At 41.7% G+C, this 12,602-nt stretch overlaps 1 protein-coding gene across 2 annotated transcripts; it reads right to left on the bottom strand.

Annotated features, from left to right (window-relative positions):
- Positions 1-453: 453 nt before the first annotated feature.
- On the bottom strand, positions 454-12,198 carry TAGLN3 (transgelin 3). 2 transcript variants are annotated; one of them, XM_063393461.1, is made up of 6 exons: positions 11,032-12,198; positions 10,759-10,874; positions 10,159-10,340; positions 9,122-9,296; positions 4,490-4,592; positions 454-1,007 (listed from the first exon to the last, which is right to left on the bottom strand). In XM_063393461.1, the coding sequence occupies exons 3-6, from the start codon at positions 10,336-10,338 to the stop codon at positions 866-868; spliced, it is 600 nt and encodes a 199-aa protein (XP_063249531.1). In that variant the 5' UTR covers positions 10,339-10,340; positions 10,759-10,874; positions 11,032-12,198; the 3' UTR covers positions 454-865. The 2 variants fall into 2 exon arrangements, with proteins under 2 accessions (XP_063249531.1, XP_063249530.1); XM_063393460.1 differs by lacking the exon at positions 11,032-12,198 and having other exon boundaries at positions 10,759-10,990.
- Positions 12,199-12,602: the final 404 nt, after the last annotated feature.

The following is a 12,602-nucleotide window of genomic DNA, read 5'->3' as shown; positions in this document are numbered from 1 at the left end:
CATGTTGAGGCCTTGCTTTCCAGGAAGTGGCTAAATGTCTACCTGCCAATGGGAAATAGTGAATGAATCCTTATTTTGCTTTGTTTTCACACTGAGATTTTGCTTTCCTTATAAAACTGATTTTAGCTTGATCCACAAGTTTGTGGGCTGCAGATGACCCAGCACACTCGGTCAAGAAAAGTATGAGCTAAATTGGCTGAGACTACATGAATCAGACTCAGTGTATAATAAATCCTTTCTTCTTTTTAAGAAAATACTTTGAGTGTGCCTTTAGACAAACACTAAATTGAACATGTAACACAGACTGTAAACACTATAGCAGAGAGTCACTCAGAGAGGGCTCTGAGTTAGAGATAAGAGAGATTGACCAATGAAAATATTTAACTCATCTGCGCTGTACCATGTGGTTGTTGGTTTTGGCTTTTACCTCCTTTAAATAACGACTCTTTGAGGTGTCTTTAATTTGTCTTTATTCTTCAGTCAAACAATATCATCACTGAATTGAAGAACGAGGTTACTGGTTGAAATACAAGTGCAGTGTGAGACAAATAGGGAAGATAACACTTTGCAAATAAATTAATACAGAATAATTGTCTTTGCATAGTTCAGAAGTGAAAAGTAGGAGGCAGCAGTGCGCACGTGCTGTGAACTGACACACACCACCACAAAAACCCAGGTTCCTAGGCGAACTCTTGCAGCTGCAAAGAAAACAAACCAAACCAAAAATACCCCAAACCTTAGAGAGCACTAACTATTAAAAACCAGGCAGAAAGGGAACTAATAAGCATTTTTTTCTTTTTTCTTTTTTTTTTTTTTCCTTAACAGACCATGCTGCAGAAAGAGTGTTTTCTCCACAGAGGTGCTTTTAGATGATCTGCCTCGGCATCCCGTAGCCTGTCATGCCCGACTGTGATGCTCCTTTGTTGCTGCCCATCTGAAGGCCTATTACGTTCTGTCCCTGCCGAAGCTGCTCTTCTGAAAATCCTCGTCGGTTCTGCTGTGCTTTCCTGTCCAGATACGCATACAAAAAAGCAACATACATACATACCATCATTCTGTGTATGATCATGGAATCACACGGGGATCATGATCATAAAAATCTATCTGAAATTGGCTCATATCCCTTGTAATGCAATAAGTCATTTGCACCATCCCCTATGCTGGACAATACTGGCTGGGCTAATTGCTTTCCTGCAGATAGAAGTAATGCCCTAGTCAAACCTACAACACTTTAGACTTTCACTGCCCCCATTATTCCAGAACCCCAATGGACTTCCCCAGAAGCTGCAAAAGGTAAACTACTTAAGCAGTGTTGTATATAAAACACAAAACAGGGATAATTAGTGTTGAACCATGTAACTCTTAATACCTGTAGTCCATGGGATCTGATCCATGAGATACTTACCTGTGCTGTACTACAAGTTGATACCCATCTAGAGCAACATAAAACTGGTATAATCTAACTCCGTGCATGAAAACTGAGTGTACCCAGAGCAGCAATGGGTCAGAGAAGGGGCATTTTTGCAGAGTTTACATTGGTTGTCTGCGGAATAGAACGTTTGCTTTTTTGCCATTTCCAGATCTCTCACCTCCTAAGCAACAGACTTTGCCCTTTGCACCTGTGTCATAACTGTATGACAGTCCTTTATCTTCTGTCAAAACATACTGACCACTTTTGTTCAATGTCCCTGGTCTCAAAAGCCCTTTTGATCAATGAACCTTTGTTGGAGCATAATAGGAACATTTTTCTCTCTGAAAAGAGCACTGAAGGCCAAAGTGGCAGCTAAGAAGGACAAAAGTTTGCACTCTGCTGCCTTGCAAGAAACTGTTGATCTTGGATTCATCTTTCATTTCTACTAGGTGGGGAAAATAAGCGATTCTCAATGGAGAAGGATCAGTCTGTTGCCATCAAATGAGCCATATGAATCAGCAGTCCCAGACTGAGAGAGGCTTTCTATCTACCTCCTACTTCCACCCTGTTTCCCTGCTGCGTCTGTTTGTCCTATGTTCAGGTTACAGGTTACGCTGCAATGTGGCATGGAGTTACAGTTCCCCTTTTCTTCCCCACCCCTCCGCTAGATGAGAATACTAGATTAGGTACCTGCTGTGATTGAAAACCATCATCATGGTCCTCTGTGTGAGGGTCAGATCCTGCACTGTGCTGAGAACACTGGCTCAAGTCTGAAAAAGCACTTAAACTCTCTGCTAGGCTCAGGGTGTTCAGGACATTGCAGGAGAGGAACTCACACCCTTGTGAAAGCCCAGCAAAGCATAGGGGGGAGAAAGATTGACAGGATGCCAGGACTGACCAGTCAATTTTCAGAATGAGTCCTCAAGTAGTGAAGTATAGACTAGTAAGAAGCCTTACAGAGGCCCACCACAGGCTCTCAGATCCCACAGCTCTTGCCAGAAAGCTCACTGTTTTGGGGGAGGCTCACAGCACTGCAGTGCCTCAGAAAGCAGGCCCCTCTCACCACTGCTTAATTTCTTTTCCAGAATACTTACACAGCAGCAAACTACTGCCAGCATCTCCACTAGAGGATGTTTTTAGAACAATTCCTATTACCTAATTGAATCTCAGGTTTGCTGTGTCTGCCTCTATTTTAATTAAAACAATAGGAAAGCGTTCTACTGTTCTTTTCTCTTCCCTCCTAGAATTTTTTGCTATGTTGATGAGTACTTCCACAGAAAGTCAAAAAGTAATTAAACAGGGGAAAAAATGAGAACTGCGAAGAAGAAATAAAAGGAGAGACTAGAGGATAGCCTGGATATGCTAATAAAAGTTGGTTACATATGTAACTTGGATTATATAGTGTTATTTTTACCATCATAAGCCCCACATTTAGTATATTATGGTCTTACAGTTAATATGTACAATATTTGTCTTTAGATGGGTGGAAATGACCTTAACTGAGACTAAAAAAGGAGGTGAAGTCAAGTCTTCTTACTTGCCATGTCTCACATTATGTGAAGTTCTGTTTGGCCTGTGTGGCATCACTCTTACCTAAAACTGAGCCCACCAGATCTGTCAACTTTTTGTGCCAACTTTGCACCAGTGCTTGTGTTTGCCAAGCCAGAGGATAACAAACAGCTATGGATCTGTGAACCTTGCTAGGGCATGCAAGGAGGGGGGCAGTCTGATGGCACTGGGTATGTGAGACACTGGCAATGGAAAGTTAAATGGCTTAGCTCCAGTGTGGCATTATCCTTATCACTGTAGATCTCTGCACAGATACTCTTATGTCGTTTGATACTGGTCTCTCAGTTCAGCTTAAGGCGATTAAGAATCAGCCTGAAAGCCCTGAATTATGAGTAACACTGGGTGCCAGTGAGGGGGCTTGGTCTGCCCAGAGGGATAGGGAAGCTACTCAGAAAACAGTTCCTGACTGGCAGCATGCCATAAAACCAGCTTTCCTTAAGACAGTGGCTAATACCGTGGTATTTCACAGAGACTGCAATGGATATGAGTTGGTTATCCAAGCAGTATGGGCTGGACAGACAGTGAGAAGAGAAGGGAGGTGATCACATCTTCATCCATGCCAACAAAAACTGTTCCCACCCACAATTAAGAGTCCAGATGAAAATTAATTTTTCCATGTGGGTCTTTGTTTTAGTTACATAAAACAAATAAGTCTGTCTGGGTCATAGTGATTTCATGTCTGGTTTATATTAAAGAATGTAACTGGATTTGAAATCAATTTTAAACCTAATTATATTCCATAAATATAATTTTATTTGTGCAGTGTATTAAGTTAATGTAACCTGATTTCATAAAAACAATGCATAGGAGTTTGCATTTATTCACCTAAAATTCAAATCTCAGATTCAAAGTCAAGTTTGCTTTATTTTTGCTGAGCCTCACCTAGACATCAGAAAATTCAAGCAAAGAAAAGACAAGCAGTCAGTGCTCTTTTTGCTAACCTGCCTTTGACATTTCTGTGTAAGAGATACTCTTGGATGGCAGAAACTCATGTCAATAATATGCCTGTGGGGCAGGAGAGTAACTGTGGGAGGATTTCCTTTTCTTCCTGTCCCTGCTTTACAGCCTCTCTAGCCAAAACAAAGGGAATTTCAGAACAAATAAACAGCTTTGCCAAGACAGAGAATTCTTCACAGATAGGTGGTGCTCCCCAAGAAAAAAGAAGCATAGGAAATTAGATAATTTTTGGTTTGATGAAAAAAGGAAAGAGACTGCATGCCTTCTCTTTGCTCAGTAAAAGGGTGACCACTTGGGGGTTCACAGACATCCTTAACAGCTTTGTCTTCATTAGTCTTTCTGTCTGCTGTCTGATGTGAGTAAACCTGATGACAAATGTACACTTTTCCTGCTTCCCTTCTCTAGCCTCCAGAGAGAAAAACCTCCCTATTACAAGAAAACGTGGGAAATATTCTTCCTTTCCTTTCCTTTCCCAATAAATTTCCTTAAAGCCTAAAGGCAGACGATATTACTAGGGAAGACAGCTCTGAGCAGCTGAGCTCTGGACTTTACCTGTGGAACCAGGATGGGTCTCCTTTGTAGCAGCCGTCATCCTTGGTGACTGCCAAACTGCCCAAAGCCATTAAGGTTCTCTGCACTGCTGCCATGTCCTTCCCTAGAAAGCCAGACGGTGAAATTAATATAGGAAATCTTTGCACAATAAATAGCCTGGCACACTGAAAAACAGTTTTATCCGATGTATTAAGTAACTCCCTCAGGTCCTTGAAGATGTGTATTAATAGAATTATAAATGCTATTTTACCATTGCCGAAATGAAAGTACTGACATACAAGAGCTTATTAAAAGTCAACAGAGGGATAGAATTAAAGCAAAACTTAATTTTTTCAGGCATTTCTAGGTTTCCAGGCCCTTGATTATTTTAATGCCTTCCCCCATACCATTTTAAGTCTATAGAATCCCTTTGATAAAATTTTCTCCTAAGGAGAGATTACTTTGGTATACAAATAATGGTAATATACTCAATAAAATGTGGCTGAAGGAGAAGTGTGTTAAAGAACAGTACTGTGTCTCAGTTTATTCAGAGTAAGCTTGATCCCTTTGCTAACAGAGCTCTGAGCAGTTCTGGGAGCTCCTGTGCAGGTAAATCCTATCAATCCTTCCCAAATAAACCATGAAAGCACCTCCCTAAACCTTGCTACTTGTGATGATGCTGTTCAGTTTCATACCTTTAATTTTTCCCATTTGGTCCACTACTTTTCCATGTTCTTCCAATGCTATCTTACTTCATTACTCAGTTCAAAAAGTCAGGGCTTGTCTCATCTTTAGCCAAATAAAAGTTACATAACTCATTTCCCAGTCTAGACATGGTACTTTTTGGAATACTTTCTAGCAAAAATAAGTTGCAGCAGGTATTTCCAATTGTTTGAGGTGGTAAATTACTGGAAATCTGCCTTTTGCTTCTCCCTTATGAAATCCTTCAGTGAGCATTTCTATGACCTCCTTCCCCTCTTTCATTCCAGTTCTTTGTCTTTCCTAAAGTAATGTATCTAGTTAACAGATCTGATTCTGGTTCTTCACACGTGAAAACAAGCAATTCAGAAAGAAAGAGACACCAGAGACACGATGATAACAGAATTCAGAAATAACTCCAGTGGACCAATATTAATGAACATCACTGTAGATGAGCTGGAGTGTTGGGGGAAGGGAGCAGTGCACGCTCTGTGTTTATGTAGTGCAGCACCCTGATAACAGGCAGGTGCAGTCCAGGGCTCTGTAACACAGTGTCTGAAGTGACAACAGCACACTAAAGCTGAAAACATCTATCAGCTTCCAACTGTGGCTGTCATACAGTCTACTAAGGTTTATAAAAGTCCTATCTGCAGGGGACCGTTTGCTCAGAAAATATATTGTCAGCCCTCCGGAACTGTAATTGTTATGTATTTAAGGCAAACTGCACCAAGGGGTCCTTGCTCGGGAGGGTGGCTGCAGAGCCGACATCCCCAGGCGCACCCGGAGGAGCGGGAGGCAGCACCCCCAGAGCTCCCCGGAGCAGCAGATGGACCATGTGCTGTAACAGATGCCACAGCCCTGGGATGCCTCCTTATAGCAGGAGTGCAGTGACTGCCTGCGATGAAAAGAGATGCGGAGAAGGATTTCAAAGTGAATCAGCTGAATAATGACGGCAAGCGAAGAAAAAAAGCAAAAGGAGCAAAAGACAGGCAGTGAAATATGATGATCAGCCTTGCAGAGCCATCTGGCAGCCCCCTCATGCTCTGTGCTCAGTTCTGCTTTATTTGTCAGTGACGAGTGGGAGATGCTGCAAGGGGAAAACTGAGTGAGTGGGAGCTGAATGACACGTGACAAAACAAAGCCACGGCTCTGCTCTGCAGACTCCTTGCTGCATATGAGCAGTGCTGTGGGTGAGGGAAGACCTGAATCCAAGTGGTCTTGTGTCACTTGCCCTCTTCCAGCAAAGGATACAAAGGGCTCAATGGTCAGTATAACATTAAAAAAAAGAAAACTAAAAAAAAAAAAACCCACAAAAAACAGGGAAAAAATTTAAATTTTCAGTGCAGTCACCTGACAGAAGGGATCATACACCTTCCCTGAAGCTGGGTTTGACTCTGGTCAAATTGTAGCAAATTTTAGTCAGTCCCTTCCCTCAGCTCCAGTACTTGTTTATTGACAGCCATGTGGGCTGCCCACCTGGCCCACAGCTTCAGCCTCTCTGCAGGGACCCACACTGATGACACTCCTGCATCTCAGTGTCCTCTGCAGTGCTTTGAATAGCACAGCCTTGTAGAGGAACTTGGCACTGTTCTTAAAACAAGGAGGAAGGGTTCTCTGCTCACTTCTTGTGCTAAGCCCTTCTCTTTAGGGGAAACCCATCTGGAAGGACCTCCTCTCCAGGTCCGGAAAGGAGAAGGTTCAAACATAAAGAGGGAGAACTGTTCTGCAGAGTACTCCAGAAATGCTTTTTTGTAAATGTTGAACAAATACCCAGTGGTGCACATGCCTCTTGCCTGCCTGGAAATATATCGAGGGATCTGTAAAAGGCAGCAAACATGTCTTGGGTGTGGATCAGTGAAAGCTGCTCAGCACATTTATGTAAGAAGGGGCCAAAAGAGAGGTGATACTTTCCCTGGATCAAGAAGCCACAGAGATGAAGAAAAATGCAACAGATGGACTGAGTGAGTTTGAAACAGCCAACAGCAGATCATGTCCTAAAACATTTTCATTAATCATTGCTAAGAATTTCAAAGCAAAAGCTCACGGAAAACAATTAGTGCCAGGGGAAAGCTGTTTCTCAGTCACATGCTTTTCTTTTCCTATAAACATACACTGACATATCTCTTTCTACAGAAATTATGGGGTGAAGTGTAGGAGTGCTGCGATTATGGAAAAGTGAAAGAGAGACTGTCCTTTCTGCCCAGCTAATGAATCCCTGTTCAGACAATTCAGCCCTGAAGCAGCACAGATGCCAGGGGTCAGAGTTATGGTGAGACAAAGAGCTCTCACTGCTGGAGAGACAAACTGTTTCATCCTAGCACTGAAATGAGCAGCAGAAATGATGAAAAGGGAGTGGGAAAGTGAAGAGTCACAGATTAGCTTTGAGAAGTCTTAAAATAACAGTGAAGAAAAGCCTTGTATGTCTTCCTCCTAAGTTACCAGTTGTGTTTTGACTTCCTTCCTCTAGAAGTTACTATCGTTTCACCTTATATCTGTTGAGAAAAGGTGATGAGTGAAAGGAAATTAGGAGACAGCCACTAGCATTAAGAGCATTTTATCTTCAAAGCAAGTCTTTTTCCTCATACGGATCAATGTGCCATATTTTCATGTGCATGGTGGGAAGCCATTATGAAATGCAAAAGGCTGCAAAGAACAATATCTGAAATGAGCAGTTATCATCTTTACAAGATAGATGGAGCTTCTCTCTCAACAGCCTGCTAGGCTGAGGGGTGGGAAGGTGCTACTTCAGGAGAGTGGAAATCCCTTCATTTAAGACATGTAATGACAGATTGCATAAAACTCTAAAGACTGAATTGGAAGAAACAATCCTGCCTTTGTGCCAAAGGTACGGATTTGTCAAGCAAATCTGGCACTCTGAGACATTTACAGATAGCAGTAACTCTGGCTGTCAGTATGTCCTTTCCCTCTAACCCATTCATGAAGACCTCCCTAGTCTTTCATTTCTCCAGCTGTCCTTCAGAGGAGTGATCTCTTCCACATATATCCTGACTGCCTGTGAAAACACACCCCACTTTTTTCTCTTGATGTGTACTCCTACACAAACTATGCTGGCCAGCTTTCTCAGTGGATTGTTTCCCTGTTTCCACTGTTTGATTCTCATGGAAGATTTCTGAGCCTTTCATATATGCCTTTCATTATTTTGCAGCTGTCTTTGCTCTGAGCACTCAGCCAAAGCATTGCATCACACTGTCCAGGGAGATGCAGGATATACAGTGTGTTTGGTTAGAGCACCAGGACGGGATGTACCACCACACAAGTGGGCAAAACCAGCCCCATCAATGCACAAATGACTCAGCTCTTCAGCAACTAGAACTGGCAGTTTCTATTTTGAGCATGGGAAGGAGACAGACTTCACCTGTCTTACAGTAAAACCACAGGAGCACCCTGAGGTTTTTTTTTTGCTGTTGCCATAGTGACCTCTCCTAAAAGACTGTCTCCTTAGAGAGAGAAGCTCAGCTAACATGGCATTAAGCAGTGAGTTTTGTTTCTCACTGGTTATAAATGAACCCTCATAAGCTTTACAGAGGCATATATGCTCCTGGGAATGCATTCTTAGCTCCAATTTAAGCTTCGCTTATAATTTGAAAACTGTAATAAAATTTTGTCATCAGAAGATCAGGGTTTTACATGTTCATATTTGGAGCTATTTACTTTGAAGTAATTAGCAGAGAGAACAGTTGTTTTATTAGGTCTGTGAATTTCTATCAGATTGATGGGGTTTTGGATAACACATGAGCTTGGAAAGGTTCTGTTACGCCCTCAGGGTAATATAAATCCCTCAGAGGAAATAATGCAGCACTGGAAGAACATGGTAATGAGGTAAGGCAAACAGAAACAAAAGATAATTACATTAGAGAATGTGCCTAGACAAAATGCACATCACAGCAAAGTAAAATGAAGACTGTAAACTGACTTTCAGTTTATTATTTTTACCTTCCCATAAATCCACTGTCTGGAAAATATCTGTTGTTCTTACTCCGTAGATTTCAGCAGCTTTTAAGAACTGAGATATTTGTTCCATCTGCTTGAAGGCCATTTTTGATTCAGAGATCTTTGCAATAGGCTCATTTCCCTTTGGATGCAAACTGTTTATTAACTTGCATAACAGCTGAGAGATAAAGACAGAAACAGAATTAGAAAGCAGGCACAAAACTAGAAGGCAGTTTCTGCACATGAAATCATGAATGATGCTCCATAATGCTTTTGACCTGTCCAGTTTCTATCAGGGACATAATTTTTTCAGTTAAAAACAAAAAAGTGACTTGATAATAATCAAAGTATATTAGAAAAGCATTAAAAAGCTTTCATTAACTGAGGCAAAAGCCTGACCATATAAATCTTAATCTGCTAGAAACAACAAAGCAATCATTGGTAGAGGTTATATAACAACAGAGAAGAAGCCTCATGCCCAAGCCAAAGAATAAGCAATGTCAATGGAAATGTTGTTAAAAGTCACTTTGGCAGAGATTCAATGATTAGCATAGTCTTACAGCCACTGCAATCAGCAGCATCTGCCTGTTGTTCAATAAACCAGTGGAATAACAATGTTTTAGCTGCAGAATTATTCCCAAGAAGACAGTTATGACACATTCCTAACCTTCAAATTTACTCTATCTCTTTGCCTTTCCTTGTCAACACTGATTATTTCTTTAAGACAAAAGTATGCATCTCATTTTTAAAAAAGACCTCATTTAACTGCATGAAAAAAATGCTGAAGGAATGAGTCATACTTATATATAAAACATGCATGACTCATAAGAATCATAAATATTGTACTGATCTCAGTGCACTAGTAGGATAATTTATCTTCTGAGATTAAGACTCTTGGTCAAAAGGAAAAGAAATCAGATACTAAGACATGTATTTCTGCACTAACCCTGAGCTCTGACCAATTTATCTAAATGAAGACAGAACACAGGGGCACTGTGCATATAAAAACATGAAAGTGTGCAATTGGACAAAACACTTACCGTTCCATCCATCAACCAGGTCTGAAAATGTTGCCTTCCAGGAGGAGGGTGCTCTATCTGTTCTCCACACTGTACAATAATCCAGTTCACCAGCCTAGACTCTAATTCCGGGTCGTATTTCTGTTCAATCTTTTCCTGAACTTCTCGGCTTAAGCCATAGCTTGGTCCTCTGTTAGCCATCTCTGGAAACAAGGGAGAACTTAGTAGGCAGAGTCCCAGTCTACGCCTCTGAAGTATGCACAGGAAAATTAAAGGACAAAAGAGTGAGCAGCCTGCCCTAAATGTTAGACAGTTGAACAGATGTTCATCAACACTGAAAGGAACTGTATGGCACCGGGTTATAGCTCCACAGAACAGGGGAGGGATCAGTGAGGGAATATCCTTTTCCAAAAGCACAAATCAGCCACAACATCTTTTTTTAAAAGGAAGGAAAAAACAGCAGTCCCCCCTGCCCAACCACAAAAACAGAAGAAAAGCAAGATTTAAAACACAGTAGGTTTGAAAGATAGGCTCCTGCTATGTTTACAGGGAATACAATAGGGTTGTCAGATCAACATTTTTAGCTGCCTGCAAATCCAAAAGCACTTTAAAATTGCCTACCTAATACTTGCTAATAAGAAGAAGGTTGTGCATGGGAGCTCACGCAATCCGATTAAAGACGCAGTCAGAGTCTTCCTCAGCAGAGAAGCAAGGATGGATATCCAGAGATCGGCACACTGAAAAGCGAAGATGAATTTAAGAGACGAAGGCTGCCACAATGCCCTGCTGCTGCAGCAGCATCGTGGTTTGAAGAACAGTGTATTGATTTGATTTTCCTCACATATGAGGAGGGTCAGAGCAGGGGCGTTGCTAAGAGCCATTAAAGAGACCTGCCTCCTCAGTCACAGCCCAGGGATCCTGTTTATCTTGCCCATCTGTGGTCTGTTTTCATGCATCTTTCCTCAGCCTTGCACTGCTCATCCCACCGGCTCAGATTTACTCCACCTAGTCTGCATCAACCCAAACTGCAGCAAGCATCCCGGTGACAGATAGGCAGGAACACAAACAGAGCATTCTGTTAAATGAAGGTGACAGAAATTACCATACATCTAGCTTATTTTTAATCATAAGCCAGAAACAAACCTTTTTTCTCCCTGTTCTGCATCTCAATGATAACAGGCTGAGAGTATGACAAACAATTTCTTCTCTTCCCTCTTCAAACGCTGATAAAAAGTTTGAACAAGGGAACAATAGATGAAAAGTGAAGGAAGAGAAGGCAGGTAATAGAATGTTGTTGTTGCCCTCTCATCAGTATATATTAGGCTATCAAATAGTGGAATGGTGTCCTGAAAAACAACTCAAGCCACTGAAACCAAGGGGAAATCACTGAAAACTAGCAAACCTGCTATAAAGCACAAGGGTTTTACTTTCTGCTGCTATGAGTCAGCTAACCTCCAGTGATAGGAAGGCAGCTATGCCCATGTACAGCTGTTTAAATTTTGATTATACAAATCCTACAATGTGGAAGGGGAGAGAAGAGTTAAGACGAGACTCTTCTTGTGGTCTGATTTAATCCTATAATAAATAAAATCACTTTGCTTCTTTCTGAGTTACACAAGACTTTGTGAAATATCTTTCATTCATGCTGCATTATCCACCCTGGTATGAAATAGTTTTCTTTTGGCAAATGACTCATGTTCAGCTTGATATGCAAGGAGGCTGATAAACCTGAGGTGGGTGCACAATCACTTTGGCCAACAGAAGTCCTTCTGCTGCATTCGAAAAGGAAAAAAAGGGTGAAAAGCAATACAACTCCTTGTATATCTGTTTCATAATGGGCTCTTCATCCATTACTTTCTCATTTTAAGATTCTGAATTCTCAGACTTATACTGCATCTGATGCTGCTGGGCTTGAACAGACTCAAGAGATGAAAAATTTAATTGATGACCTAATTCATTGTTGTCCTCCACGGGCACTTCATTTAGTGCTTTCTCTTCTCTGCACTGGTAGTTTTAAACCCCTATGAAGCATTTGGTTACATAACTCAGCATGCTACGTGACAGGGCCACCACTTGAGCACTTTCCATCTCAGTGAGCACGGGGCTGAAGGCAGAGCGGATGCGCAGGAACCAAGGCTGCAAGCCCAGCCTGGAGATCAGAGGAGGAACAGGCTGCAGCTGCAACAGGAAGAGGCAGAACATGAATTTGGAATCCTTTCCCTTCAAGCAGCTGTTAAGGGCTGGGCTTCACATTCTTTGGCTAATCCCACAACCAGTAATTTTTATTTTGCACTTTCAGATCTTTTTGTGTTCTTCTGTTTAGAAGGGAGCTACCTAGGGTGCCTGACTGCTTCTGGTCACACCAGGGGACTCAGTGCTCACTGGCAACAAGATTTCATGAAAGTCACCTACCTTTGCATCAGCCTCTGTTTCCTAACCTGGGGGCAGGGAATAGTAATTTAACT

This window comes from Prinia subflava, chromosome 3 (genome assembly GCF_021018805.1).
Source record: "Prinia subflava isolate CZ2003 ecotype Zambia chromosome 3, Cam_Psub_1.2, whole genome shotgun sequence".
NCBI classification, from domain to species: Eukaryota; Metazoa; Chordata; class Aves; order Passeriformes; family Cisticolidae; genus Prinia; species Prinia subflava.
Note: the sequence above shows the minus strand (reverse complement) of the source record. Positions and strands in the feature narration are given on the sequence as shown.

What these genes read in the sequence shown, in the direction of transcription:
- TAGLN3 (XM_063393461.1), bottom strand. Translation starts at nt 10,338, where the DNA reads ATGGCTAACAGAGGACCAAGCTATGGCTTAAGCCGAGAAGTTCAGGAA. An exon ending in CCTGGTTGATGGATGGAACG is followed by an intron (nt 9,297 to 10,158) that starts GTAAGTGTTTTG and finishes TTTATCTCTCAG; the next exon opens with CTGTTATGCAAGTTAATAAA. An exon ending in GACCCATCCTGGTTCCACAG is followed by an intron (nt 1,008 to 4,489) that starts GTAAAGTCCAGA and finishes GTATCTGGACAG; the next exon opens with GAAAGCACAGCAGAACCGAC.